The following is a 26081-nucleotide window of genomic DNA, read 5'->3' on the forward strand; positions in this document are numbered from 1 at the left end:
TCGGGTCTGGGAATTGGGGCCGGGACAATGAGTTCATGTCATGTTCATGTTGTACAAGATGAATTAGAGGTTATGAAATGTCATGATGACGATAATCTATCTTTTCAGGTTGGGTATCATATGCGTATTACTCTGTGATTATTCCAAGTCGCTTTGCTCGATCCAACACTCAAAGAAGAGAGGACCAGCTTGGACAGAGCGGATTGGCGTTGTGTTCTGGCCGCCAATGGCCGAACCTTGATTCAAAGAGGTGTCGGTTGGTGGTTGAAGGTTTGGTTGGGAGGGTATCCAATGTTGCGGATGCTATGTCATTTAGCTCTGCTGATTTCATTTTTATGCTGGGAACTTACACCTATAGGCGCAGATGCCCCGTCACGCAACTCAACAGCAAGTGTAAAAGTGCTACCTTCAGGCAAAGCAGACAGCATCTCAGCCGCATGCGAAATACGCCTTAGAGCCCCCCGCAAAGCTTCATTTACATCCGTCCAATTCACACCACCCTCCTCATCCACACCCTCAACCAAAACGGGGTTATAGTTCCTCTCCTCCCTATCACCCCAGCCAACGGGGAAAGTCTCAACATCAAATACCCAACGCTCAAGTACATCGAACGTCTTTGCGGCGTGCATCACAATAGCTATACGGCGCACAGTACCTTTCCGCAACTGTGCTGCTACAGAAGAGACAGCATCGTTTATCCACGTACAGAGACCAGGGTGGCGGGACTGGTGAACGGGAAGATTGAGGGCGCGTGCGGTGAGAAAGGTAGTTGCTGGGTAGAGACCGCGGTGGTAGAGGAGAGTATGGAGAGTAAGAGTCAGGAAAGTTGTAAAGGAGGAGAGGAGGTGTGATGCTTGGGCGGCGGGGACAGAAGGTCCAGGGTCCATCGTGGGAATGAGGATGTTGAGGAAGTGGTGATGTTGAAAATTGGTGGTTTGGAAGACGTGGTTTAACGCGTTGAGTGGAACGCGATATCACGTGCCAGCGTCGTCATGAGACATGATGTCCATCTACCTGACATGTTGGGACGAGAGGCTTACGATAGCTTTACCTATCTCCCAGCTGTGAATCACCAATGGTAGGTATTTACCACATTATTTTACTACAAAGGGAGTGAAAATCCAGTTCTTTTTCCCTGTTTTGACTTGTCTGGCTGTGCAGCTCGAAGCAATAAGGTTGTTCGAATCAAACATTGCAACATCTAAGACTACCTAAGGTAGGTAATCTAATAGCTACTACCTATCTATAACTTTTATGCTGGACGCTGAATTCTTATAATTACATATTAATATTAGCATACTTACATATCTAAGTAGGACTAAAACAAACAATTCCGTTTACTTTAATTTCTTATCTGGTGGTTGTATGTAATTTTCAAAGTCCAATACTGACTTCGACCCTCGCTCTGTAGATAAATAAAATTCATATAATGATAACGTCTACGAAGCAACCTTGTTATCTCGCATATAAAAGCAATTTGAGACTTCTCGGCCGTTATTTCCACTTTCTTCCCTCAACACAACCTAAGAAAACGCCACCCTTACTTTTACAAAAGCTGTCTTACACAAAACCGCTGCTGCCCCGCGGTGCCTAAAAAGATCCACATATAGGGCTGAGAGGCAACTACTTCATGACGCATCTTCCTCTTTACTTTCAACTAAACTCCCACCTCCATCTTCCCCACTATCCATCAGTAAAGTCGCTAGCAAACAAAGCTCCACTCATCGCCAAGTATCATCGCAAGTCTCTCTAAGAGCTTCTTCAGTAATCATCGGACTTCACCATGTCAGAACCCCTCAGCATCGCCGCCATCCTTGGCGGCATGGCAGAAGCGCTTCCTACACATTCCCCCGACGACGAGTCATCGGATCTCGCATCCTCATACGAAGTTATCGCTCTACTCATTCACTCCTATCTCTCCGCTCTTGGCTTCAAGCTCCAGGGCTTTGACGAGGACAAGAAGCTAGGTCAGTTAACTCAAACCTCCATGTACTACCCAGCTCACACAAGGCGACCAATAGCTGAATGCGAGTCACTCGCTCCTCGTCTTCCATCACATTGGAACTCGGGCTTCAAATCCTACAGCTTTGTGTATTCGCACAAGCAGTCAGCCATGACCTTTAGCATTCGCGTGGATCGCATGGGTAAGAAGGTTGAGGTCCGGGGACTGGCTGTAGGAGACGACAATATTCGTCGTTTCGAACGAACGATCAGCGAAGTAGTGGACACCAAGAAACTCCCTATTCGCATCACTATCAACGACAACCAAGAAGACCGAAGTGACCTTGTTGAAAAGCTCCGCGGAGTGTTCACATCTGAACAAGCCATTGCTGGTAAGTTGCCTCTAATGTCTCTCTATTGGGAGCGTTTACTAATTCACTCTAATAGATATTCTCCATGATCTCAAGACCAACATTATTCAGAAACTCATTCCTAAACTCCAGAGTGAAGGATATGTCGAGACTGCCGAGGCAGAGGACAACGCACGCTCTGAGCGCCGCGCCCAAGAAGCACAAAACCCAAACCGACCATTCCGTGGTGACCCTGTGCCTAATCCAAACATGCCTCCGCCTCCAGCAAACCCACTTCCCGAGATGGCTCGCCCCCGTCCCCACCCCGTGGGCGACTTCCCTCCTCCAGGTTTCGAGGACGAGTATGAGATGAATCGGCCACCACGAGGTGGTTTTCAGATGCCCGGTAGGTCTCCTTATAACATTGGACACGACGACCTAAATCCTCCTGGTCTTGGTCCTCATGATCCTCTTCGTGGTTCGTTCGTTGGCGGGGGATTGCCTCGTCCCGGTGGCTACTCGGGCATGCATCCTACCTTTGACGACCCATTATTCAGAGGACAAGGAGGTGATGGGCAAGGAGGGTACGATCCCCAAGCGCCGCCTGGCGCGCGATGGGACCCCACTGGCCCTGGAGGTAATCCTCGATTCCCTGGTCCTGGTAGTGGGCGAGGCAACAATCCTTTTGGAGGTTTTGGGGGAGGTTTCGGAGGTGGTGATATAATTTAAGTAGTTGCGCCTAAAGTTTCTCAATGGGCAATGTCTGTTTGAACCCGTAACTACTAAAAGAATCACAAATTTTAATTATCTACTTCTCGTTCATTTCGCATGTGACTCTTCCACCAAGATGTTTCTCTAATTCTATCTACATTTCATGTCCGTTCGTAATCATTCATGCCAACCAAAGGGTCGATCTATCTACTCTCCGTCGCGCAGACCAAGGCACGCGTCGCCTCGGCCTCGTTTCTCCTTTTATGTTCCCTATTTGACAGTCTGGTGCTTCCACAATGTTCTCCGCCGAACCGAGCCAGGCTGGTAATGTTTCGTGACCATGTATGCAGTCGCTTTTTATTGTCCTGCCGAGCTGGCCACCTCGTTAAGCTTCATCTTCTCTTCTTCTGTCAGCATGTTGTACCACTCCTGGAAGTTGGCGGTGTTTTCCTGGCCGCAACGGATGAAGAACTCGGTGAGGTAAGCTTGTGTCTCGTCGTCTCGCTGTCGCTGTCCGCCTTCCACAAAAGACATGAGGTCATGCTTTGTGGCTCCCAAGCTCAAGTCAAGAGTGTCGTCGTCGTCTTCCCAACCCTCCTCGTCGTTCTCATCCTCGAAGCTGGCAGATGCCACAGCAGCAGCGGCCGCGTTTGCGGCAGCCCGTTGGCCGGATGCGGAGAGAAGCTCCTCAATCAGTACCTTGATAATCTTGAGTGAAGCGGGAACAACGGTGTACTGGTCGGGATCTGGTGCCATGGCTGGTTGATTAGCGTCTTGAGCCTCAATAAATTGGGTGTATAGGATTTCTAGGTAGGTGGTGGAGGTGGTGGAGGCTTGAGGATCGTGAGTTGTCGAATACATACTCTTCTTCGCACGTGAACGTGTCTTAATAAGCCCATCGTCCTGGTTGACGATCAGGTCACCCTTGACCTGTGTTTGTGCCAGGCGAGGGTCGTTGAGGGAGTAGAGCTTGGATAGAGCAATCACACTAAACTTGTTAGTAAATACCAAGAGCTTGCTTCATTCTTGACATACTTTTGGCGGATTTCATCGTATCCAGCAAAGTTGACAGAGTTCTCTAGCCACTTGGCCACGACAACCTGCAGGCCACTTTCGCCGTTGATCTGAATTTGACTCAAAAAGTCGACCACCTCGTGGGCTCCGGAAAGAGTGAGACGAGCAAACACAAGAATGAGGGACTGGATGAAGGCCGCAGCTTGGGCAGAGGCAAGTCTGTTAGCAACAGCTTGGAGAAGCTGGGGCAGGAAAGGACCAAGGCGCTCCTGGCCAGCCTTCTCAACAAGTTCAGCGGCCAAACCACCAACCTCGGAGGCGGAGTTGTCCTCAATAGAAGGACCCAGCAGTCGGTCGATGATGTGCAGGCAAACCTCGAGACCAGAGCGACCGTTGGCATCTTGCCAGGAAAGAACCTGCTGGTGATCATGCTGAAGCATCCACTTGACAACCTCTGATCCTGGTCGAAGAACCTCGCCCTCGTTGGACTCCATGAGCAGACGGTTCAACTTGGGGAGAGTAGCTGCCACAAAGCCCGCAGGCAGCGGCTCAGGTCCGTTCTCCGCAAGGATAGCCAGCAGCTCAATGGCCACCTAAAAACTGTCAGTCTGGCTCTAAATCGATTCGATATAATATCTTACTGTAACCAGAGGATTGTCCTCAGTGAGGTTGGCAACATCAAAGGCACCAGTCAAGGTGGGCAGAAGCTTTCCGCAAAGGGCAGTATAAGACTCGGTATCTGAAAGAGCGGTAACAATATCCTCAAGGCCCTCGGAAATCAACATTGTGACCTGGAAGTTGCTAGCGCCAAGCTTGGCAAGCATGAAGAGAAGATCGACGGACTGCACTTCGTTGGAGAGGGCAATGCGAGTGTCCAATGTGATAGCAGCGCGGAGAGACTCAGAGAGCGTAACGAGAAGCTCATCCGCATCTTCCATATCACTGGGGTCCTTGCCGTTCATGTAGCTCTGTATAGCATTGATGATGGGAACCTGTCTGTTAGAGGACACTTGACCAGCATTGATCAACCCCTCAAGGGCCTTGATGCAGGCAACTTGAACAACCTCGGACTCTTCCTGAGTAATCGATGTAATCATGCGATCCAGAAGCTCAGCGGGAGTCTGGTAAGATCGGCAAAGAATGCCAGCAACGAGATAACCTCTAGCTCGGAGAAGAGGCTCGTCAGCTCGGTTGATGGCATAGTCAACCAGTACAAGATAGGCATGGGCAACTTCCTCGGGGATTGGCTTTTCCATGTCTTGGAAGTCGCTGACCAGCATGACGAAAAGGTAGAGTGCCGCCTCCTGGTTACGCCAATCAGATCCTCCATTGGCGAAGAGTGGTTGCGTCTGCCCAAACAGGCCTTCTATGGCCTTTTGGTCGAACCACTCGCCCATCTTGATCAACAGATCACCAGCAGCAGTTCGTGCAGTGTAGTTTGCAGTAACTGAAGTCTCCTCGGCAAGGTACAGGGAGCAGTCGATGTCCCACAGGTCCTCCTCTTCCCTGGTGACACGGGAGTAGCCGATGAGCATGTTCATGATCTCCTTCATCCAGGGAACCTGTGACGCAGAGGGGTGAGCGTTGAGATGACCCTCGAGTTCGGCCTGCACCGGTGGAGCCCTGAAGCACTGGTTCAGGAAGTCTAGCTCCTCCAGGATAAGGAAATCCAATGTGTATGGGAGGTTGTCGGAATCCTCGAGTCGCCCCTGGGCATCCTGCTTGATGTAAAGCTGTTCATGAGGGGCTTGCAAGGTGGAAAGCTCCTCCCACACCGCACTGAAAAATACAGTGCTCTGGGGTAGGAGGAGGTTGGGGAAGACACGTCTAATTCTAATGAGTGTCTTTACGACCTGGAGCTTGAGTGCGATGATGTTGCTCCAGGATTCGGGCTGGGTACCGCTATCGAGGTTGGCCTCGGGGAGGGGGCTCTTCATGACAGTAATGAAGAAGGGGTTCCATTGCTGAATGAGGCCATCGGCAAATGCGCGAACCTCCTTGGCGTGGTCCTCTCTGATCATGTTAAGAAGATCGAAGCATCCTCGGAGGATTGAGATAGCAAGGGCTCGCTGCATAGGCTTTCGGCTCTCATTGAAAGCGACTTCGGAGAGGGCCTTGGCAATATCCTGGGCCATGGAAAAGAACTGGTCCTCGCTCAAACTCTCTTCGATTATGTCGTTGAGCAATCTCAAGGCACCGTGGAGCTGGGCGTCGGTGCCAGCTGGGACGACGGAAAGGACGGCAGGAAGCATGTTAGGCCACTGGTCGGGAAAGTCGTGGACAGCAATCTTTCCGACTGCGTAACTGGCAGAGATCTTGACTTTGCGGTCCTCCTCCTGACTCAAGACCAAGTCGAGCAGAACCTGCTTGAGCTGGCCCCTGACCTCATCGGAGATGGGGATTTGAGGCTCATCGTCAAGCTCATCATTGCTCCAGTTGTTCTCGATAAAGAGTCGCAGGTTGGAAAGTGCAGACTGACGAATGTTTGTTTCAATAGAGGTATGGGCCGCGATGTTGGCGAGGGATAGCGGAAAGGCGGGATTCGTTCGTGCGCGCTTGAGCTCGATTTCGGCCTGTTGCCTAGGCCCTTGGTCGGGCAGTTGGGTATTGGAAAGAAGCTGCACCAACTGGTCCTCCATGATTGCAGATCGAGGACTTGTTGTGTTTGGGATTGGAGGTGATGAAAAAGTTGAGGTTGGCGGGGAGAAAGAAGCGGAATTGGTGACGATGGTGGGGGAGACAAACAAAAAGCGGGCCTCGAGGAATAGCAACCTGGAAGCCAAGGAGAGTATTTATTGGGCTAGGATTGAGAGTAGAGGCTCAACCTGGGTGTTTGCTCTTTTAATCAGATCAAAATCAACAAATTTTAGTCTTTTTATTACGACACTGTTGATGTCTTTTGTAGCAAGATTTCCGCTCTACAGTATCGGTTGCAATCGTTGCTGTTGTGCAAGTGTTTTCCCTTCCTCGACCGCGGGGCATTGGTGTCGTTCACGTGTTTTCCATGTTTTTATCTGGACCCCTTTTTTCACTTTGAACAATTACTTTGTTAATCAATAGCGCCAGCAGAGCCTCAAATGGTAGTCAAAAGCCACTGAATATACTACGACGTTTATTGTTCTTTCTATCCATCGTATTGAGGAATTAACCTTGACTGACTTTCATGTTGAGAGCGACCAATCACAATAGCACAATGATACATGGGTACAAACTGGTTTGAAATACGCGGATTATGTCGTTTAATCTAATAACTTCCTACTTCCTACTTCCTTCTCTATCAATTGGCCTAGATTGAGGCATTATTCTCTCATTCTATGATTCGAGTACCATAAGACCAGGAAAGCTATATCTTCATTTGGGACCATACTCGTACAGCCATATATCAAAGATGAATAGACGAAGAACCGAGTGCGAAACGGCTTACCCTAAAGTAGTTTATGTAACGGTTTGTGTCGATAACTCATTAGAGTATCTATAACAGATACCAGGCATTGCTCCATTGAAAGTTTGTTTCGAAGTGGACAGCAAATCGTCTCATTCTTGGGCAATTGAATACGATGGTTTTATAGCTCTACGGAGCTATGGTCAAAATCACGGGTTTATATCGTGAACTCGGGATTTTACCTCGCGAAAACCCATCAGCTCGTATGAGGCTGTCTTCAATGCTCTATCCACCGAGTAGAGAATGCGGACCGACACAACCAGACGTATGATCAATTCTATTTTTGTATTGATCTTACATACACCGCCGCATTGTAAAGGGATTTCTGCATCTACTGTGACAAATTTGTGTGGATTTATCAAGTCAATGCTACACATCACGCACGACCTATTGTGGTTCGTATAGACCCCAATGCAACAGCTGTAAGCAACACACCCACGGACCGGCAGACTGGCGTCTTTTGCTTTCCTAGTAAGGAAAGTCCCTAGCCTAGTATGGACCCAAAAGTTTTGGCAGATCTGTTTCAGTGCCATGATGTTCTCGATGCTATTTGAGCTTCCATGGAAATACCGACATGACACCTGCAGTTGTTTACGTTGATGACAGTCGAGTACAGTATTATCATGACACATTGGTGGACAATATTGGAGTAGTATTCGGCATTCAACAAATAATCGTTTCAGGAAGGTTGGCTGTATGAACAGTGGGAAAACGGCAAAGTTGCGTTGCAGCCGAAATCCATCGCGAGCTGCTGCAACGGGGTCCAGTAGGGGTTTTGAGGACGGGACTGCAATGCCGATACGATCCATATCAAGCAGAAAAATGCGATGCAATGGAGCTCTAGATTGAGAGGGGGCTCACGAGATCAGGCGACAGAGTTTCGGGTAAGGACCGAAATACAATGACTTGGGCCGTTGACAACGAGATAATGTTTCATTGACTACTGAATTCGAGATGCAGTCCGCTGATAGACATGATAGGGCAGATAGCTCCCACTAAGAGGGAATCTGGGTCTAAGGACCAAGGGTTGACTCGATGAGATCGAGTAATGGAATTTATTCTACAGTTTGCAACTAAGCCCAATCTGGTCGGGGTGTAAGTACCGGTATCTCAGTCGCCTCGTAACAGTGATAAGGAAGTGTCACTAGCCAATTGTGTGTCCTCGTTTATATCCGCCTGGGGTAAATGCCCCTCTTGTGGCATGGCTGGCTCTGATAGCATCTGCATGGCATTTTTTACCAAGCCGAATCTATGCGATGACCATGTCTACCTCTCTACTTTTTCATTTCTGCAGTTTTGCAGATTGGATACTACTACAAGGAAATTGTAGATCATTCTACTCAGGACAACAGAGACGTAAAGAAATTGTCCTACCGTCTACGTCAACACAAGTCCAAAGACGCTGCAGCAGCCACTCATACACTGATACCAAGCATTTGCTCCATGGATTTTAGAGTCTCGCATGTGGGGGCACCCACTAAAACACGACCTGGGTCCCTTGTACCTCGACTCATCTCTCCGCAATATTCGTTGCACTTCCGTGCCGATAGAGGCGCATACGTACGTACCTTGGCAAGCTTGACGAGATGTCGATGAATGAATCATGTTGAGGTAGCCTTACGTTGGAATTACCTAAGATCGTTGGGATATCTTCCATGGTGATTGTTGTCTGAAAGTACCCAAGATACAAAAGTCAATTGCACATGAGATAAAACAAAAGAATAACGTTTCAACTACCGGAAATGCAAAGCACTTTAGCTGTTCAGCTAGACCAACCACAGCCAATGTGGCCGCCGGCGAGGATCCTGGTATTACCGGCTAGTTATCTACAGTAGCAACCAACGGTCGGGTCTGGGTCTGGGGATGGCGATCGAGCTGATAGTGGCTGCTGATGGCTGATAACCTACCTGCATATCTACCTGCATTACAGTGGGCAGACATGAACCTCGCATCAAGTTAGATGGAGGGGACCCAATCTCAATCACCAAACCATAAATACCAAGCTTGCCCGTCACCCTCGACAACCGCGTTTTCCAAGACAAGAAGAACGAGGTGGAGAAGATCCAGTCCTTCTCAATCAGTCCCTCTATTACTGTTAGGCAAGAGTGCCATCATATCATCTTTTTTTCTGCTCTTGGATTTAATCCCAGTCTGCCAGCCCTACATCACTGTCACCTGCACGTCATAGCCCCTCGTCTCGTCTTGGAGTTGCAATACAGAAAAGTCAATCACTTTCAAAGTTGCTCCTGACACTTTTTTTGGCTTTTATTTCTTCATCATAACATCACACCGTTTTATTTCCACCACACATCGACGCCATGGAAACCAGATCAAGATTTAAAACCTTTGCCGACAAGGTCGCCGTCGAGTCTGAACCTGGCCTGACGAGCACACAGCTTATGGTATGAGACCGCACATGCTTTATCGTCCCTGGCGCTAGGGCATAATGCAACGCGACCTGCAAAACAGAGCTGTACTAAACTCTTCCACAGCTCACGAACCATGATCTCAAGCCTGTCGAGAAGGAGCGCCGACAATGGGGTCCTTGGAACTTTGTCGGTTTCTGGATCGCCGATTCTTTCAACATCAACACCTGGATGATCTCGTCAGCCATGATCGTCAACGGACTTTCATGGTGGCAGGCCTGGCTTTGTGTCTGGATCGGTTACAGCATTACTGGTATATTTGTCGCCATTAACGCGCGACCCGGTGCCGTCTACCACATCAGTTTCCCCGTCATCAACAGAAGCTCTTTTGGTATCTGGGGTGCCTTGTGGCCTGTTTTGAACCGTGCTGCTATGGGTATGTCATAGCTCCTTCCCTAACTACCTATGCGACTCGTCATTAACACTGAATAGCTTGCGTCTGGTATGGAGTTCAAGCCTACATTGGCGGCAATTGTGTCTATCTCATGATTCGATCCATCTGGAAGTCATGGGAAAACGTCCCCAACTCATTCAGCAAGGATGCTGGCACAGACACCGCTCACTTCGCTTCCTTTATCATCTTCTGGATTTGCTCCCTGCCAGCACTCTGGTTCCCTGTTCACCAACTCCGACACCTGTTCACAGCCAAGGCCTACGTTGTTCCCGTTGCCGGAATCACTTTCCTCGCCTGGACCATCTCGCGTGCTGGTGGCATTGGTCCCATCATTAAGCAGCCCAACACCGTTCACGGCGGCGATCTGGCTTGGGAAATTGTCAAGGGTATTATGTCATCAATTTCCAACTTTGCGACACTTATCGTCAACGCCAGCGATTTCTCCCGATTTGCACAGAAGCCCAAAGACGCCTTATGGTCACAGCTAATCACCATTCCTTTCGGCTTTGCTATTACCTCTTTTATCGGAATTATTGTCTCTTCTGCTTCTACTACCCTATATGGAAAAGCCATCTGGAACCCCCTTGACTTGCTTGACGAATTTATAAACGACGGAAACTCTGCTGAACGCTTCGGTGTCTTCTTCATTGCATCGTCATTTACACTAGCTCAGCTCGGTACAAATCTGGCAGCGAACAGCGTATCAGCAGGAAACGATTTGACTGCTCTTCTTCCCCGTTGGATCAATATCCGACGTGGAAGTTATATTTGTGCCTGTCTAGGCCTTGTGATCTGCCCCTGGCAACTTCTTAAGGACAGCAACCAGTTCACGACATATCTCTCAGCCTACAGCGTCTTCCTGAGCTCTATCGCTGGTGTTATGATTTGCGACTACTACATCGTTCGTAAGGGGTACCTTGATGCGAAGGAGCTCTACGATGCTCGCAAGGAGGGCCCATACTACTACACCGCTGGCTTCAACTGGCGCGGTTATGCTGCATATATCTGTGGAATCGTTATCAACGTCGTTGGTTTCGCCGATGCAGTTGGCGCAAAGAACGTTCCTATTGGCGCCGTTCACGTTTACCAACTCAACTACTTCTGCGGCTTTGGCGTATCCATGCTTGTCTACTATGCTCTGTGCAAACTTTCGCCAGTGCCTGCGACTAGCGACCGTTGGATGGAAGTTGGCGACGAGATTGATGACCTCCGATTGGCTTATAATTCGAGAAGCCCTTCTTACGACGAGGAGAATGCGACAGGGGAGCCATCAAAGGCTGCTGAGGATACGAAACAATTCTAGTTTAGAATGGTGGGGCATGGATTTTATGATTGATAGTTGATTATGTAGATTATTTTGGATCTGGATATGTACTGGAAAGTCCGTCCTGTTTTTCGAATGCCAGAATTTATGAACACACTATTGTTTTAGTAGCAGCGTGCTATATGTTTGTCAATTGTTAATTTTCAGTTCCCATTGAAGACCCAGGGTCATATATGCAACAATTCTAAAGCGGAACGGCGCGCTCGCTTAATTGATTTAATTTAAGGTTTAATGCGGGGTGACGTCAGGTCTGCGACGAGGCCCTTCTTGCATCAATCTCCATGATCTCCTTCCACTACAAGGGCTCAGTTCTGTTGTGGCACAGATTTATTAGGCTATCTATTTTGTAGACCTTAAGCTTGAGCTCTAAAACTTCTGCGATCCCAAAGCCAAATGTAAGATAAAGAAAAGGATGAGATCGTCTCATGTCTAAGGCAAGCAGCTTGGATTTTCTACAATCCTACAGACAGACTAACAGCTGTTAAAGAGCTTCGTTTTTATATATGCATAGGGCTGCATGACCAAAATTAGCTGCGAACAGGATAAAACATCTGCATGCATGTGGCTGAAATGTCACCGGACGAGAGTTTGCACTGGTGTACCGACCGATTGGAATTCATATGGCGCGGGTGCTCCCGGATTGCCACGTGCAAAGGACAAACCAGGTAACAAAAAAAATAACTCCGCAACATCATAAAGGATTATCATGACCACCAATGCAGGAAGTTTCAAAAAGAATATTTACTAAATCACGTGCCCCGTACTGGAATCGAACCAGTGATCTTATCATTACTAGTGATACGCTTTACCACTGAGCCAACGGGGCTTATAAGGTGATTCCTCAAATGTTGAAGGATTCTGAGAGATTGGAGGTTATATACTCGCCATTTTGACAGTTAGAGAAGGCGATATGGTCCTTGTAGAGTTGAGGTTAAAACAGGCCAAGCAAAGTCAGGGCGTGTCTCTGTTTTGTTTGGGCAGTGTACATTGCGTCATACAATCGGCTATGCATTGGCCAGCCAGTTGTATTACGTTGGCCTTGTCGCTTGATGTCATATCACTGGAGACTTTTCAGTTTTACTTTTACAGTATTCTTTACAGACATCGACATGAATGTTGTATAAGACATGAATATATATGATCATCTTGTCTTGTCATTATACTTTACCCTGCTGCATGCACATATTGGCTAACATTATTCACTCCGTGATCGTTGTATTGCTATCACAGAAGAGAAATTTCGAAACTGTTTAGAACTTATAATATGAAAGTATTTAGTCAGTACACTACATGCTTTGGCGTCGACTCGGCATGTTGAAGTTTTCCGGAATCCCAGTCATGTGGGCTCTTCACCGTACGTACCCTCTTCGCTTTGACATCTGTGCTTTGAACCAGTGAGACTTTTTGCACATTCCACTGAACCCTTTATTTTCATTCATTTATTCTTTTGCTTTCTGGAAAACAATATTGTGCAACTTCCATTGTTATTCAAATTCGAAATGTAAGAATCAGTACCTGGGAAAATGAATGGTTGATTGTTAAAGATAGATCTACCTCAAGTCTGCAACAGAAGTTCAAAGACAATGCTTCTATCAATAAAGTTTGATTCGCGGACATATGCTAGTGCATGCAACACGAGAATAGTCAGTTGACGTGAAAAATATGCCAATGCGGTATTAACAACCCTGTATCTAGATATCTGAACGTCTTTTGGGCATAATTCGTTATCTACTACTGGGCAGATATACCACTAGAACTTGTACTTGGGACTTTCACCTATACATATTGACCTTTGTGTGTTACCATTGGCTGTTGTAATACATATTAATTAACCATTCATTGGAACCCTTATATCCTGCTCTGTATCGATAAAGCAAAAAACAATAGTAGACAACCATCACTGACTCGTGATGCTGATACCAGAGCAAAAAGAGATAAACAGATACCCAAAATCGGAGTTTGATGGGATTCACTTGGCAAAAGCCACTGATTTAAATGGAGGTCCACTAAAGCAAGGCACATTTGGGGGAGCCCACCCACTGCGGATCATTCTCCGGCCCGCCTTGACCAATACCCCGCCTGAACAGGATTTGTGGTAGCAAAAAAAATGACCGATATCGTCGGTCAGTGAGGAAAATTTTTCCAAAAGGTTACACATTCTGGTACAAGTCAAATTTTAGACTGAGTGTAAAGACGCTCAATTATTCCCTTCTTCAACCTCTCCACGACCGTGACGTGACACGATATTCAGCATGTGTGGTGTTTCGGGTATTTTGGTCAGTCTTGAGTCCTGCTCTTTCTATTGCCCCTCCCCCGCGCTCAGTGAGACCCTTGCCCGTGCTCGGACTTGGGACGGAAGTGCTACCAAAACAGCAAACAAAAAAACGAGTGATACATTGCATGTAAATAAATGCTGACTGTTTATACAGCTGGGTGACCAGGAAGCCACTTCGGCTGCTATCGATTTGCACGAATCTTTGTATTACCTCCAACATGTTAGTCACCGATCGGAAACACAATCGAATGCCGAATCTCGAATCTCCCAAGGAACGAATGCTGATACTAGGTATAGCGAGGACAAGATGCTGCAGGTATCGCTGTTTGCCAGGGAGGAAGAGTCTCCCAGTGCAAGGGCTTGGGAATGGCCAGCAAGGTCTTTTCTGATGGCCGACGACTTGAGCATCTGCCCGGATACATGGGTATGGATATGGATGGCAACGCGACACACAGATGATACAGAGACTGACTCTCCAAAGGCCTGGGACACGTCCGCTACCCTACCATGGGCACCGCTTCTGCGTATGTGACACTGCAAGTACTCTATTTGCACAACTAACCGCGGTTCACAGATCCGAGGCTCAGCCTTTTTACGTCAATGCGCCATTCGGAATCTCCATGAGCGTCAACGGCAACCTCGTCAACACCGAATACCTTCGCAAATTCCTCGACGAAGAAGCACACCGACATGTCAACTCCGATTCCGACTCAGAGCTCCTGTGCGTAATCGCAACTAGCACTTATTCGAACCACGGTGACTGATTTGTACCAATAGTCTCAACATCTTCGCACACGGACTTCAGCAGCTCGGCAAGACTCGTGCCAACTCTGAAGATATCTTCACTGCTCTGAGCGATGTGTACTCCAAGTGCCAGGGCGCTTTTGCCTGTACTGCCATGATCGCTGGTTTCGGTATCCTGGCTTTCCGGTGAGTTGTGCCAATGACTCAAAGTGTGTCTTGTGTCTAATTGGAAACAGTGACGCCAACGGTATTCGACCCCTCTGCATTGGATCCCGACCCTCCGCTACTCTCTCCGGCACCAAGGATTACATGGTTGCTTCCGAATCTGTTGTCCTCAAGCAGCTCGGCTTCGAGGATATCATCGACATTCTTCCCGGACAGGCCTGCTTTTTGCAAAAGGGCTGTGCTCCCAAGTTCCGCCAGATCATCAACGACCGACCCTACACCCCCGATTGCTTCGAGTTCGTTTACGTTGCTCGCCCCGACTCTACCATGGACGGTATCTCCGTCTACCGCAGCCGACAAAACATGGGAGAGAAGCTGGCCAAGAAGATTCGTGCGGTTCTTGGAGACAAGGCAGTTGAAGAGATCGATGCTGGTATGTTGTATTCAAACACCGCTTTACCTGAAACTATACTAATACGTTTTCTAGTTATTCCCGTTCCTGAGGTACGACATGCTGCACTATATACTAATCCTCCTTTCCGCGGTGGCTAACTCCTCATAGACAAGTAACATTGCCGCTGCTACTCTTGCTGAAAAGCTTGGCAAGCCATATGTGACTGCTCTTATTAAGAACCGATACGTCCAACGAACTTTCATTCTCCCCAACCAAGCTCTCCGAATGAAGAGTGTCCGCCGAAAGCTTTCACCCATCGACTCGGAATTCCGCGGCAAGAACTTGATTATAGTGGATGACAGTGTCGTCCGTGGAAGTAAGCAATACATTGTGTAAGCCATGCGCCAATACTGACTTGATATTAGCTACATCACGACAAATTGTCCAGATGGCTAGGGATGCTGGTGCCGTCAAGGTTATCTTTGTTTCAGCATCTCCTGAATGCATGCACCCTCACATTGTAAGTGCGATCAAGTTATTTTGCCTGAGAATGATGCTAACAATTCTCAAGTATGGTATCGATCTTGCGGACCCAATTGGTAGGAACTCATGTGTCCCGTCGCTAAAACTGCTCTTGCTAACAATCTAAAAGATCTGGTTGCCCATGGTCGAACTACACAGGAAATTGCCGACTATATCGGTGCTGACGAGGTCATCTTCCAGGACCTTGACGGCAAGGACGGATTGAAGGCTGCTTGCATGGAGGCCGCCGAAACCGAAAGCAAGGTTGAGGACTTCGAGGTCGGTGTCTTCTGTGGTCGCTACGTCACAGAAGTCCCAGAAGGATATTTCGAGCACTTGAGCGATCTCCGAAACGGCAAGCGAAAGGCCAAGGCAGCCTTGACAGAGATCAAGTCCGGCGGTGATGAGGGTGCCAATGTTGTCGTCAGCTCTGGACCTACAAATGGCCCACCTGACTCTGATGAGCGCGAAGACATCAGGTGAGTCCTTGTCAGTGATGCTTATTCTTTGCGTATACTGACCAGTCAACAGCCTTCACAACATGGCCAGCGAGCAGATGACAACGTCATAAACGCTGACAACGATACTCTCGGACAGCCGAGTGCAAAAAAGTGCCGGAACTCAAAAGTCTGGCCAAGAGGGGGTAGCTTCGAGAGATGAGTGGGAGACCTTAAACTTGGGTCTGAAAATGCCAATGGCAGGCGGACACGATAGTCCAGCCAGCCATGATGAAAAATAATGTAGCCTTCAGAGTTGTCAGTCGGCCAGAGAATGCGTGTTTGGACACAGCACCACGTTGGCTGGCAACTCGGTGAGGCGCCACCGATACTAGAGATGCCGCAAGGCAGAGATCAGAACGAGATATGAAAAGCCAGAATTTATGAGCGTTGCTTGAATTATTGCTGCTATTTCCTTGTGTCAGTCAGTCTTGTCTTGTGCTCCGCTTTCTCAGTCTCGGAGTCGCCCTATCGCCCCAGATGGTGGACTAATACACCGGCTAGGGGACCGGCATGATACTATGCTGAGTGGGCTTGAGTTGGATCAACGACGGTCCAAGCGAGAGTGGCCAGAACATGTGTTCTAGCTCAGGGTTCACAGGAAGCCACCGCTCAGTCAAACCACACCATGGTAAGCATATCCCTTCCAAGTCTCGTAATTTGACCCATCGAATAGATTACGGAGGGGAAACAAGTACGGTGAGCAAGGTGAAAGAATTTGATTATCACGAAAGGGTCCATCAAGATAGTCTCTTGGTGGAGTTGCTGAAAAGGTGGGAGGAGCCTCATGAGGAGAAGCCTTGGCCTCTCTCAAAATAAACCCTGACTAGTTCACCAACCTGCCACTTGAGTTAGTTGGAGATGGTTGGAGAGCATGGTTAACTGGATCTCGGTTAGGGCCAGACCGGAGATGCCAAGATGATTTTTAGCATCATGACTAAGTGATAGTAATAGCAATGGTCGGTTCTCATGGTCTATGTTAGTTAAGAGGCTAATGTTGCAGTCGGAGTGAAGGAGTCATGTCAAAATCAACACCCTGTAACAGATATTTCCGTGGTAGAAAAATTCCTAGTCAAGGTTGCATGCGGATCATAGCAAAGGTAATGTGTGCAGTGAAGTGCCATGACGATTCATAAGCTCCGTGGTAGTTAAGGTGGGATGGGATCCATCACGATCTCCAACGCATAGAAGAAGAAAAAATATGTATCAGGGTTCCCCTCACGATGGAAGAAGAAAAAACAAGGACGTGGAAGAAGAGAAAAAGAAGAAGAACAAGGCTTCGAAAGACAGCTGATTTCCCAATTGGGCCGTTGTGTCAATTCTGGCTGGACGGTCCCATCAAGACCCATATACGACAAGCTTTCTGCCGACTGTAATGAAAGACCCATGATGCAGGTCCCAAAGGTTCGGCTGCACGATATGTCGTTTCCTTACCCTTTCGGGGAGCGTTGGTATCGGCTTTAGTCGGGGGATTGGGCTAGATGAACGTGGGGCTTGGCCTCTGCTTTGCTACCTATTAGGACTAGAGTTGAGAGGGAGAGGGAGAAAGACAAGGGGATAGGGAAAGACGAGGCGAGCATAGGTAGAGGTAGGCACGTTGGATTCATCATTGGGGGTATATACTACAATCTGATATGGGGGTGACTTATACAATTTACATACTGTTGTGCTGTCGCTTCTGATTGGAACCGAGTCATGAGATCTCCTCCAGCACTGTACGCTATACCTTGCTGGGGGCTGTATCGTACTGTGCCTCCCGTCTGCAAGATCCTGGTCCTTCTTACGGGTGCATCTAACCAGCATCCCTTATTGAACTAACTAGGCTCTGTCTCCAGTTCATCCATAGAATGTTCCATAGCGAGACGAGGCTCGATCTGGATTTGGTCTATTTCTCACCATTGCGTGCTTCGCCATTGCCCTGGCAGGGGTACTAGGGAAGAGAGGACAGGGAGTAATAGTAGGTTGTTGTCTTTGCTGCTGTTGCTGCTGGTCTCTAATGGGCTTCTCAATTAGTACCTACAGTCGTAAGAAACGGTACCTACCGGTCCAGTTCTCTGGACTAGGCTCATAGAACTAACGTGCCTGTCCATCTTCTTCCTACCGAGTACGGAGTAGGTATAGAGAGCGGGAGACTCGTACCTCGTTCCATTTACCCCTCCATCATCTTTCCTCCCACCTTCCAAGTCTACCTGTACTATACCTATACCGCACCTGTACCTTAGCTTTAAGGTACCTATCTCTACATTCCATCTCCTCCATCCATTACTTTTCTCTTCCGTCACAACCTTTTTTTTGATTCATCATCGTCATTGCATACCTACTTTACTACCAGACTTGTCTGTCTGACTTGCCTCCCCCGCCTCACGCTCGTACATCGTGCGCCTTGTTACAAATCTCTTTGTCTCAGTCCATCATGAACCTTCTGTAACGACTCGCTCGTCACATCCAAACCGCTGTCTCGCCCGCCACAAGAGAGCTCGAGCACGACCTGGACCTAGTGAAATCCTAGGGCAAAACACCAGTACCAGACCTGTCAAGCTGCTCTGTCAGCACCCGGCGCATGCCGCCAAGCAACACCAAACCGTGTCACAACTGCCGTCGCCGACGCCTGCGCTGCGACCGCTCATGGCCGACATGCCACAAATGTGCGGTCTCGGGGCAGGAATGCCTCGGGTATGGCAAGGTTTTCGTCTGGACTCAAGGCATTGACTCTCACGGCAATGTCAATCCGCCTCCAGGCCGGAGACTACCCGACGACAATGATTCTTCCGCATCTACCTCACCCCCGGGTCATTATCATCAGCCCGGTCAAGGTCACCATCACGACCGCCCGAGACCCCAGCCTCAACCCGACTATAGCGACCAGCACCCGCTGGCGCGCTTGGTTCAGCAAGCACAGCAGGCTGCCCAAGAGGCAGATGAGTTGAAACGACATCAGCAACAGCCGACCCCACGAAATGACGAATCTGCGTCCGCGAGCGATGGCAATATGCCTTGGCCTTCTCCGGCTGCACTTACAGATCCATTGTTCCAGGATCTTGACCGCACATCGCGATTCTACCTAGCGCATTGTATGTCTTGGCTCTAGTCCTTACCTTAATCGATACTAATGCGAGTCCCAGTCTCCGAAAGCGTTTGCAAGGATCTCGTGGTCCGAGACACACCTGAGAGTAATCCATTCCGTGAGCTGATACCCTTGACACGGAAGCACCCGCTTCTTTTTCAAGTTCTTATTGCGACTTCAGCTATCCACTGGTCCAATGTGTTTCGCCGCGTCACCAAGATCCCCACTGGCATCCCCAATCCCGGCGACTACCTCTCTGTGCTGCGCTCAAAGGATCTGGTAACTCACCAAGCTCTCATCGATGCCCTGACAGCCAAGCAAAAGGCTATGAGCCACCTTAGAGAGGTGCTCGATACCCTTGACCCGGCGGGTAGTGAGGTGGCACTGGCTGCCATGCATTTTTTTATCAAGTTTGATTTGATTGATTTGGACAAGTCGGATAATCAGAGCTGGAGGGCCCACCTCGAAGGCGCTACCAGTATTATGGCACTTCTTAACCCGGATAGTAACCCCGACGCTTCTAGTAGAATGTTGCGGGACCGGGTCATTACTGACAGCTTCATGTAAGTGAAATCCGGCTGCCGCGTATAGTAGATACTGACGTTTTTATAGCTACAACATTCTCGGCTCGACGTTGACTTCGGGAGGGCTCGCTGCAAGGGTTGCACGACAAGCTTTTCAGTTTCTACCTGTTATGAAACGGGTGGAACTAACAAGTTATTTGTCCTGCCCTCCAGAGATTCTAAACATAATCCTTTCCGCTTCCGAGCTGTCTCACGAGGTTCCCTGGACTGATCAATCTGTGGGGGCTGCAGATAAGGCACTCGCCTTGATAGACGAAGCTCTTGCTGTCGATATCCCGGCATGGGCGGACTACTTGCGGCAACATAATCTCATCCAGGACCTCGACAGTCGAGTGCGTTTAGCCGCTGCACACCGGTCAGCGGCATGCTTGTACATCCTCCAGGCGCTACCACTAGTTCGGTCGTTACGGTCTATTGATACCGATTTTCTGCTACAAGACGTTTTGAGCAATTTAGCTCTGATTGATGAGAACGACCCATACTTCAAAGCCTCCTCGTGGCCAACATTTGTTGCAGGGGCTGAGACACGAGACCCTGAAAGACGCACATGGACCCTGTCCCGGTTGTTGTCAATTTGGCAGATTTGCCCGTGGGGGTACCTGTTCACGGCAATTGAGATGCTCAAGGCAACGTGGGCGATGCAAGATACACGCGGCACGGATAATGTCAACTGGCTACATGATTTACGTGGGATGGGCTTCGAGAACTTGATTGTTTAAAAATGATATGATACTTTGGTTACAGGGTGTTTCTGGTTCCGGACTATATACAATGTGGTGTATTTTTTTTTTAGCGTCGGAGCAAAAGTTGAACTCGTGTGTTTTATCCTAGGGTTCAGTTCGGTTGCAAGCTCGGAGTACCCAAGAATTAGCTAATGACTTTAGAGGAACGCCGCATGTTTTTTTGGCCAGCTGTTCACAGTTTACTGCTAAGAGAATAGAGGTGTACGGTGTCGGGATGGTTGTCTTCGCAAATGCCGGTTCTAGACCAGTCGAAATCTCACGATGGCTTCACCGAGTTGAACAAGCTGCTTTTTCTAGGCATGGGGATTTATCAGCAGACCCACCATCTATACTACGTGAAATTTGATGATAATTCTTTTGCAATGCCACTTGACCTATTCTACTCACTTCACTTTTGTCTTGCCATTAATTACCTGCAAGTCTCTCTCTCTATCACAAAGAACCCTGTTCGTGATATCCCAAGGGTCCTAGACCGGTTGCTCCACTGGACCAGAAGAACTAGTTAGAGAACATGCGGCTTTGACAAAAATGGTTTGAGCTTGAAATCTCGGCCGAGACACCTGACCACCTGCTTTTGGCGTCCTGCGAGATTACGCCTAGGGTATCCAAGGGTATCGTGTCAACCCGTAGCTTCCACGAGGTCTGAGCAGAAAGAAGCGAGGTCAACAAAGGGGAAAATGGAATGACTTGTGTAGTACACGTGTAGGACAAATCTGACTTCCGTGTTAGGTCAAGGCTACACCGCAGTAAAGCCAAGATTTCTCTTTTCTCCTCAGCGCATACACACAATGGTGATACCCCTCATCTACATAGATACATGTCTTGTATTATCTGGGTTAGATCTGAGACCGTTGTGTACCTTAATAGTACAAGGGCATGTCGGTCACCAATAGAGGCCCGAGGCGCAAAGCAGAAAACGGAATGGCAGAGGGCAAGTGGGTGTGATACCCCAACTGCATTATTCTTTTCCCCTTTGTCTCGGAAGGGGTCGAACCCCTCGCTGACGGGAGAGGAGGAGTAAGGCCTTGTTGGTGATGGACGGTCTCGTACATGGCCGCAGGTATGATCTTTCCTTAAAGCTTCAGGATCGACATCGTGGATGGAGATAACATTACGCTCAGGAATCTCATTCGATTAGTCGTAAAGATAAGATGATTCACAATTGTTGATCCGTTGGTTGACAAGGTAGGTAGGTTGCCAACAGTTGTCTGGCGGCCATCAAAGGTTCGATGTGGAGTTCTGAACCAATAGAACACACGAGTGAAGCGTCATAGATGCACGTGTATGAGCATACATAACATATGTAATTTGTGTAATCAGAATTATACACCTGTCTGTTAAAGAGTGCTAGTAAGAAGGGTACCAAGAGGAAGAAAGGACATAGAGAACATACCTGCAGTTACCGGCCATACTCATGTGTGTCCACTTGGCCAGACGTCGGTTCAGTCAGGATGAAGCACTAGCCATTGTTATATTCTTTCTTTTTCAGTTGACCAGCACTGACAATCGATCTGAAAGATAACGTATAAATTGATCCTATGTGGGAAATGGTCGGCCATAAACAGCTCGTGACACATTGGTATTAGTTCTAGCAAAGCCCGCATGCCGTAACTACTAAGCATACTCTAATTACCTACCCGTCATGTTTCCTACAAAATACCCGGAACTATTTCGTTTTTATACTGCAAGACTGCATCGCCGAATAGAAACAAAGAGCATTGGTACAAAGTCATACAGACATATGATCTGTAAGATGACATTCCCCTCAATACTGACCTACAATTCAAGAATTAAACATCAAGACATTCACTGTAGTGGAGATGAGTGCAAAGTCGGGAGGTGCAGAGGAACGGCCAGGCACAGAATGTTGGTCGATAGCGCACCAACAAGCCATGATTATCATGAATGAAGTGTCTCATAACGCCACAGCGTGGCAGAGGTTCAAAAGGACGGTATAATGACAAAGAGGGATCTCAAATACGGACGGATGAAAATAGTCAAATTAAGAACGATCCACGCATACCTCGTGAATGATATACGCCAGCCATGCACCTTGGTCATGATGATCGTTAAAATAATACCCGAAACCCAAGCGCCATTCCAAGAACATGGATGAACCATGACCCAAATTGAAGTAAAGTGAAAGGAAAATGTGAAGGATTGTGCCTGGCCTAGGTACAGGAACCTGTGCAACTTGAAGGTTGCGGTTCCGAGATGGAGAGCGAAACAAAGAAAAGATCAAGTACCGTTCAAGATTGAGAAGGGCAGCATCGCGATGATGTGATACGCTTAGTTTACCACCGACGGCTGTTCGGATGTTAGCTGGAAATGCTTACAGAGTGCCATGTGGCTTACCTATAGGCCGAATCGAGCTTCGTCTGACGACGCTTGGGCTTCAATCCTGACAACGATGATTTCCGCCTCGGGGACTCTTCAGGTGTTTTGGCCTTGGAGTCTCGTCCTAGCAACTCAGCTTCTAAGGAATCCAGACCTGACGATGCAGCCGACACCACCGAAGAGTCTCTTGAGGCTGGTGTTCGAGTGCGACTTCGACTACGGTTACGACCACGGCTTCGGCTGCGGCTACGGCTGCGACTGCGACCGCGATCTCTTCCTCGATCTCGATCCCGATGGTGCCTGTCTAATCGCCGATGGTCATCGACATTATGGAAATTCGTTGACCGATATTCGGAGCTTTCGCGACGTGGTTTATGTCTCTTGGGCTCGTATGTATCATATGAACCCGAATAAGCGTCGTGCGATCCTCTGCGCCTCGCATTGGAAGAGCTCCGGGATCTTTGCCTCTTCAATGGTCGTTCAACAGGAGTATCGTCATCTGAGTGACCTCGTTTGGGGTGTTGTTCGATAACCTCCCCACTTTCGGACCTTTCACTCCGAGCACGTTGATTGACCCTTGGCGGGAGCTCAGAGACGGTATCTCCGCTAGGAAGCTTACCGTCCCGTACAAACGCGGGGTCGAATTCGACGTCTGACCAATACGGTGTTTCGTGTATCGGTTTGACATATTCCTCGATATTGTCAGCTTGGACGTAGACCGATTCGATGCATTGAGCATCCCATTTTCTAGGAAGAAGCACCTCTTCGTTATATTCTGCAGGCAACGGCTTGCCAACTTCGTCTGGGGGGTGATGGGGTTCTGCCTCTTTGAGGATTGTCTCCTTCTCCCATTCCCAATCGTCTTCGGTAGCCTTCTCGGGCACTTCTACCGGTACCGGTGCCGGTTCTAGCTCAGGTTCAGCTTCAGGTTCTGGTTCTGGTACTGTTTCTAGCTCTGGATTTGGTTTTGGTTCTTGTCTCTGTGATGAATCAGGTATAATAGGACTTTCAACTTGAGCCTTCTTAATTTCAGGTGTCCCTGAAGGTGTACTTGACTTTTGCTTGGCAGGTGAAATGGATGAGATCTTTTGTTCTTGCTTTTGACGTGGAGGGGGTTTAGGGAGGTTGGCTGCCTTGGGATCAGATCGTCCACTGTTCCCGTCTTGTGGTTTCTGTTCTTGTCGAGGGTGTTGGTTCTTCTTCTGTCGATTGTCATGGTTACGATTATGCCGGTCGTTCTTACGTTTGTTCCGGTGATCGCGAGAGTGATCAGGAAAGTCTCGACGGCCTCGATTAGGTTGTCCATGCTGATGAGGCTGTGGAGGTTTGGGGGGCAAAGAAGGCTTCGGAGGTAACGAAGCGGGCAAAGACAATATTGAGGCAGGACTTTGACGCGGCATAGGAGGTGATCCAGATGTTCGGTTTGGCCATGCTTTCGGGGGCGCTGGAGATTGGACAGGAGGCCTAGGAGGTGGCGGGTGTCTATATGTAGGTGGCGCACTGTGAGGGGGGAACGGACGTGGGTAAGACGGCGGCGGAGCATGATGCCCATATGGTGCTGAAGCAGGCGGAGGGTAAGAAGGATAATGAGGTTGATGGGCGTATGGTGCATGATCTTGATGAGGCGGAGGATGTCCGTAAGGGCGTGAGTACGATGATGGTCCCGGAGGTTGAGGTGGCGAGGGTGAATTATAAGTGCCCGGTGGTCTATGAGGATGCGCCGGTAGACCCGGGGGAGGACCACCATAGGAAGGTGGAGGATACGGGTTAGAATAGCCTGGGGGCGAGTATCCAGGTGCATAACTAGATGCTGGGCTTCCGTAAGGAGGATAATGAGGAGGATAAGAGGGAGGTCCTACTGAATATGGCGTAGGCGGAGGTCCATAGTTTGGAGGCGGGCCATATCGAGCAACTCCTGGTGCCGGTGCTGGTACAGGCGCAGGTGCGTATTTGGTTATAATAGGCCCTTTCGACTTCTTTGAACCGCCATGATGATCCCTATTACCGCCATGTCCTGGAGTATTGGAGTTCCTCCAAGCTGCAAGACCACTATCATCGAGTTAAAACCTGCGAGGCACCAAAGTCCACGATGGGATTTGGAGAGAATTGACACTTACGCTGGGGTTTCTCGCGTAGGCTCGGGGCATGCTATAGCCCAATGGCCAGCAGTACCACAGTTATAGCATCGAGCCTCGTCTGGCCGAGGTTGGCCAGGAGCCGTGTTGGGCATGACTGACGAAGTGAAGTGAAGTGAGCTGTGCAAAGAGAAGCTTCAACCCAAACAGGACACTATCCTGGAATAGAGCAACAGAGAGATTGTACAGATTATACAATATCCGCAGGGTCTATAGAGCTTGCGGGATGCCAAAGAATAGCAATGCAACAGCGACTTGGTCAGCAGGATGAGATGAAGGCTCAAGCGCGGACCACTGGTGAAGCGGAACAAGTTTGAGCAAGCGGACTGAGGCTGGGTCGAGTAACACCGTGATACGTTTCACAGAAGGTGCTTCAGGACGACTAAGAATCGATGCGAAGCGATGATACGGTTGAATAAGGCAGCGATAACGATGCTTTTCGGAAATGCTTCAGCCCAAACTTGTCAGTGGCCAGCGCGCAGTCGCGACATACGAAAGCCCCCTCCCTGAACCTGCTCTGGGGGGTTATCAGAGAGGCTTCATTCAGGGACCATTGAGGGAAGGGGCAGGAGATTTGAGTTTGTGACGGGAATCTTGGATTCGAATTGGCGATGAGGCTCAATTCAGACAAATCACCAAGAAGTAGGCGATATTGATGCGATGATAGTCATTGGTTGATGGCAATGCTGAGGTTGTCGCGTGCGCACGGGCCATTTCTCCAGGAAGAAAGAGAAAGAGCAAGGCAAGTCCAAAATGAATTAAACTTTGGCCCATTCCTGACCCTGCATTTGCATGCAATTAGCACCTGCAAACTACAATAAGGCATTCAACAATGCTAGAGATAAATAAATTCATTATAAATTAAGTCCAGCGCCAAGTAAACGAGCTCTACTCACCATATTCATTATGTATTGGCAAGCTCAATTTGACGCAAACTCCAACAACTTTCAATAAACTTTCCTCCAAAGGCTGTCCCATACCAACACAATATGTGTGCACTGTGTATTATCCTCATAATC

General features: G+C 48.6%; 7 protein-coding genes and 1 non-coding gene across 8 annotated transcripts; 4 read left to right on the forward strand and 4 right to left on the reverse strand.

Moving 5' to 3' along the window:
- Window positions 1-17: 17 nt before the first annotated feature.
- Window positions 18-922, reverse strand: FGSG_05274 (uncharacterized protein). Its single transcript, XM_011325483.1, has 2 exons — window positions 347-922; window positions 18-303 (listed from the first exon to the last, which is right to left on the reverse strand). Exons 1-2 carry the CDS (start codon window positions 885-887, stop codon window positions 170-172), a joined length of 675 nt encoding a protein of 224 aa, XP_011323785.1. The 5' UTR covers window positions 888-922; the 3' UTR covers window positions 18-169.
- A 535-nt stretch (window positions 923-1457) lies between these two features.
- On the forward strand, window positions 1458-3102 carry FGSG_05275 (uncharacterized protein). Its single transcript, XM_011325484.1, has 3 exons — window positions 1458-1967; window positions 2022-2333; window positions 2389-3102. Exons 1-3 carry the CDS (start codon window positions 1784-1786, stop codon window positions 3018-3020), a joined length of 1128 nt encoding a protein of 375 aa, XP_011323786.1. The 5' UTR covers window positions 1458-1783; the 3' UTR covers window positions 3021-3102.
- A 39-nt stretch (window positions 3103-3141) lies between these two features.
- FGSG_05276 (uncharacterized protein) lies at window positions 3142-6730 on the reverse strand. Its single transcript, XM_011325485.1, has 4 exons — window positions 4658-6730; window positions 4038-4609; window positions 3866-3990; window positions 3142-3748 (listed from the first exon to the last, which is right to left on the reverse strand). The coding sequence occupies exons 1-4, from the start codon at window positions 6653-6655 to the stop codon at window positions 3360-3362; spliced, it is 3084 nt and encodes a 1027-aa protein (XP_011323787.1). The 5' UTR covers window positions 6656-6730; the 3' UTR covers window positions 3142-3359.
- Window positions 6731-9776: 3046 nt separating this feature from the next.
- FGSG_05277 (uracil permease) lies at window positions 9777-11581 on the forward strand (the record flags this gene model as incomplete). The annotated part of the gene is made up of 3 exons (XM_011325486.1): window positions 9777-9860; window positions 9951-10260; window positions 10317-11581. The coding sequence occupies 3 exons, from the start codon at window positions 9777-9779 to the stop codon at window positions 11579-11581; spliced, it is 1659 nt and encodes a 552-aa protein (XP_011323788.1).
- A 775-nt stretch (window positions 11582-12356) lies between these two features.
- FGSG_20635 lies at window positions 12357-12428 on the reverse strand. Its single transcript has one exon. It is a non-coding gene; the product is annotated as a tRNA-Thr (tRNA).
- Window positions 12429-13709: 1281 nt separating this feature from the next.
- FGSG_05278 (amidophosphoribosyltransferase) lies at window positions 13710-16516 on the forward strand (the record flags this gene model as incomplete). The annotated part of the gene is made up of 11 exons (XM_011325487.1): window positions 13710-13729; window positions 14032-14097; window positions 14452-14598; window positions 14655-14807; window positions 14858-15219; window positions 15274-15290; window positions 15349-15556; window positions 15606-15700; window positions 15752-15779; window positions 15833-16181; window positions 16234-16516. The coding sequence occupies 11 exons, from the start codon at window positions 13710-13712 to the stop codon at window positions 16271-16273; spliced, it is 1485 nt and encodes a 494-aa protein (XP_011323789.1). The 3' UTR covers window positions 16274-16516.
- A 2096-nt stretch (window positions 16517-18612) lies between these two features.
- On the forward strand, window positions 18613-20566 carry FGSG_05279 (uncharacterized protein; the record flags this gene model as incomplete). The annotated part of the gene is made up of 4 exons (XM_011325488.1): window positions 18613-18623; window positions 18738-19270; window positions 19322-19826; window positions 19876-20566. 4 exons carry the CDS (start codon window positions 18613-18615, stop codon window positions 20564-20566), a joined length of 1740 nt encoding a protein of 579 aa, XP_011323790.1.
- A 2213-nt stretch (window positions 20567-22779) lies between these two features.
- On the reverse strand, window positions 22780-25157 carry FGSG_05280 (uncharacterized protein; the record flags this gene model as incomplete). Its single annotated transcript, XM_011325489.1, has 3 exons — window positions 22780-22897; window positions 22946-24976; window positions 25045-25157. 3 exons carry the CDS (start codon window positions 25155-25157, stop codon window positions 22885-22887), a joined length of 2157 nt encoding a protein of 718 aa, XP_011323791.1. The 3' UTR covers window positions 22780-22884.
- Window positions 25158-26081: the final 924 nt, after the last annotated feature.

This window comes from Fusarium graminearum, chromosome 3 (assembly GCF_000240135.3).
Source record: "Fusarium graminearum PH-1 chromosome 3, whole genome shotgun sequence".
Taxonomy (NCBI): Eukaryota; Fungi; Ascomycota; class Sordariomycetes; order Hypocreales; family Nectriaceae; genus Fusarium; species Fusarium graminearum.

What these genes read in the sequence shown, in the direction of transcription:
- FGSG_05274 (XM_011325483.1), bottom strand. Translation starts at nt 887, where the DNA reads ATGGACCCTGGACCTTCTGTCCCCGCCGCCCAAGCATCACACCTCCTC. An exon ending in ATCTGCGCCTATAGGTGTAA is followed by an intron (nt 304 to 346) that starts GTTCCCAGCATA and finishes TAAATGACATAG; the next exon opens with CATCCGCAACATTGGATACC.
- FGSG_05275 (XM_011325484.1), top strand. Translation starts at nt 1,784, where the DNA reads ATGTCAGAACCCCTCAGCATCGCCGCCATCCTTGGCGGCATGGCAGAA. An exon ending in TGACGAGGACAAGAAGCTAG is followed by an intron (nt 1,968 to 2,021) that starts GTCAGTTAACTC and finishes GGCGACCAATAG; the next exon opens with CTGAATGCGAGTCACTCGCT. An exon ending in ATCTGAACAAGCCATTGCTG is followed by an intron (nt 2,334 to 2,388) that starts GTAAGTTGCCTC and finishes TCACTCTAATAG; the next exon opens with ATATTCTCCATGATCTCAAG.
- FGSG_05276 (XM_011325485.1), bottom strand. Translation starts at nt 6,655, where the DNA reads ATGGAGGACCAGTTGGTGCAGCTTCTTTCCAATACCCAACTGCCCGAC. An exon ending in TACGATGAAATCCGCCAAAA is followed by an intron (nt 3,991 to 4,037) that starts GTATGTCAAGAA and finishes TAACAAGTTTAG; the next exon opens with TGTGATTGCTCTATCCAAGC. An exon ending in ACGTTCACGTGCGAAGAAGA is followed by an intron (nt 3,749 to 3,865) that starts GTATGTATTCGA and finishes CCATGGCACCAG; the next exon opens with ATCCCGACCAGTACACCGTT.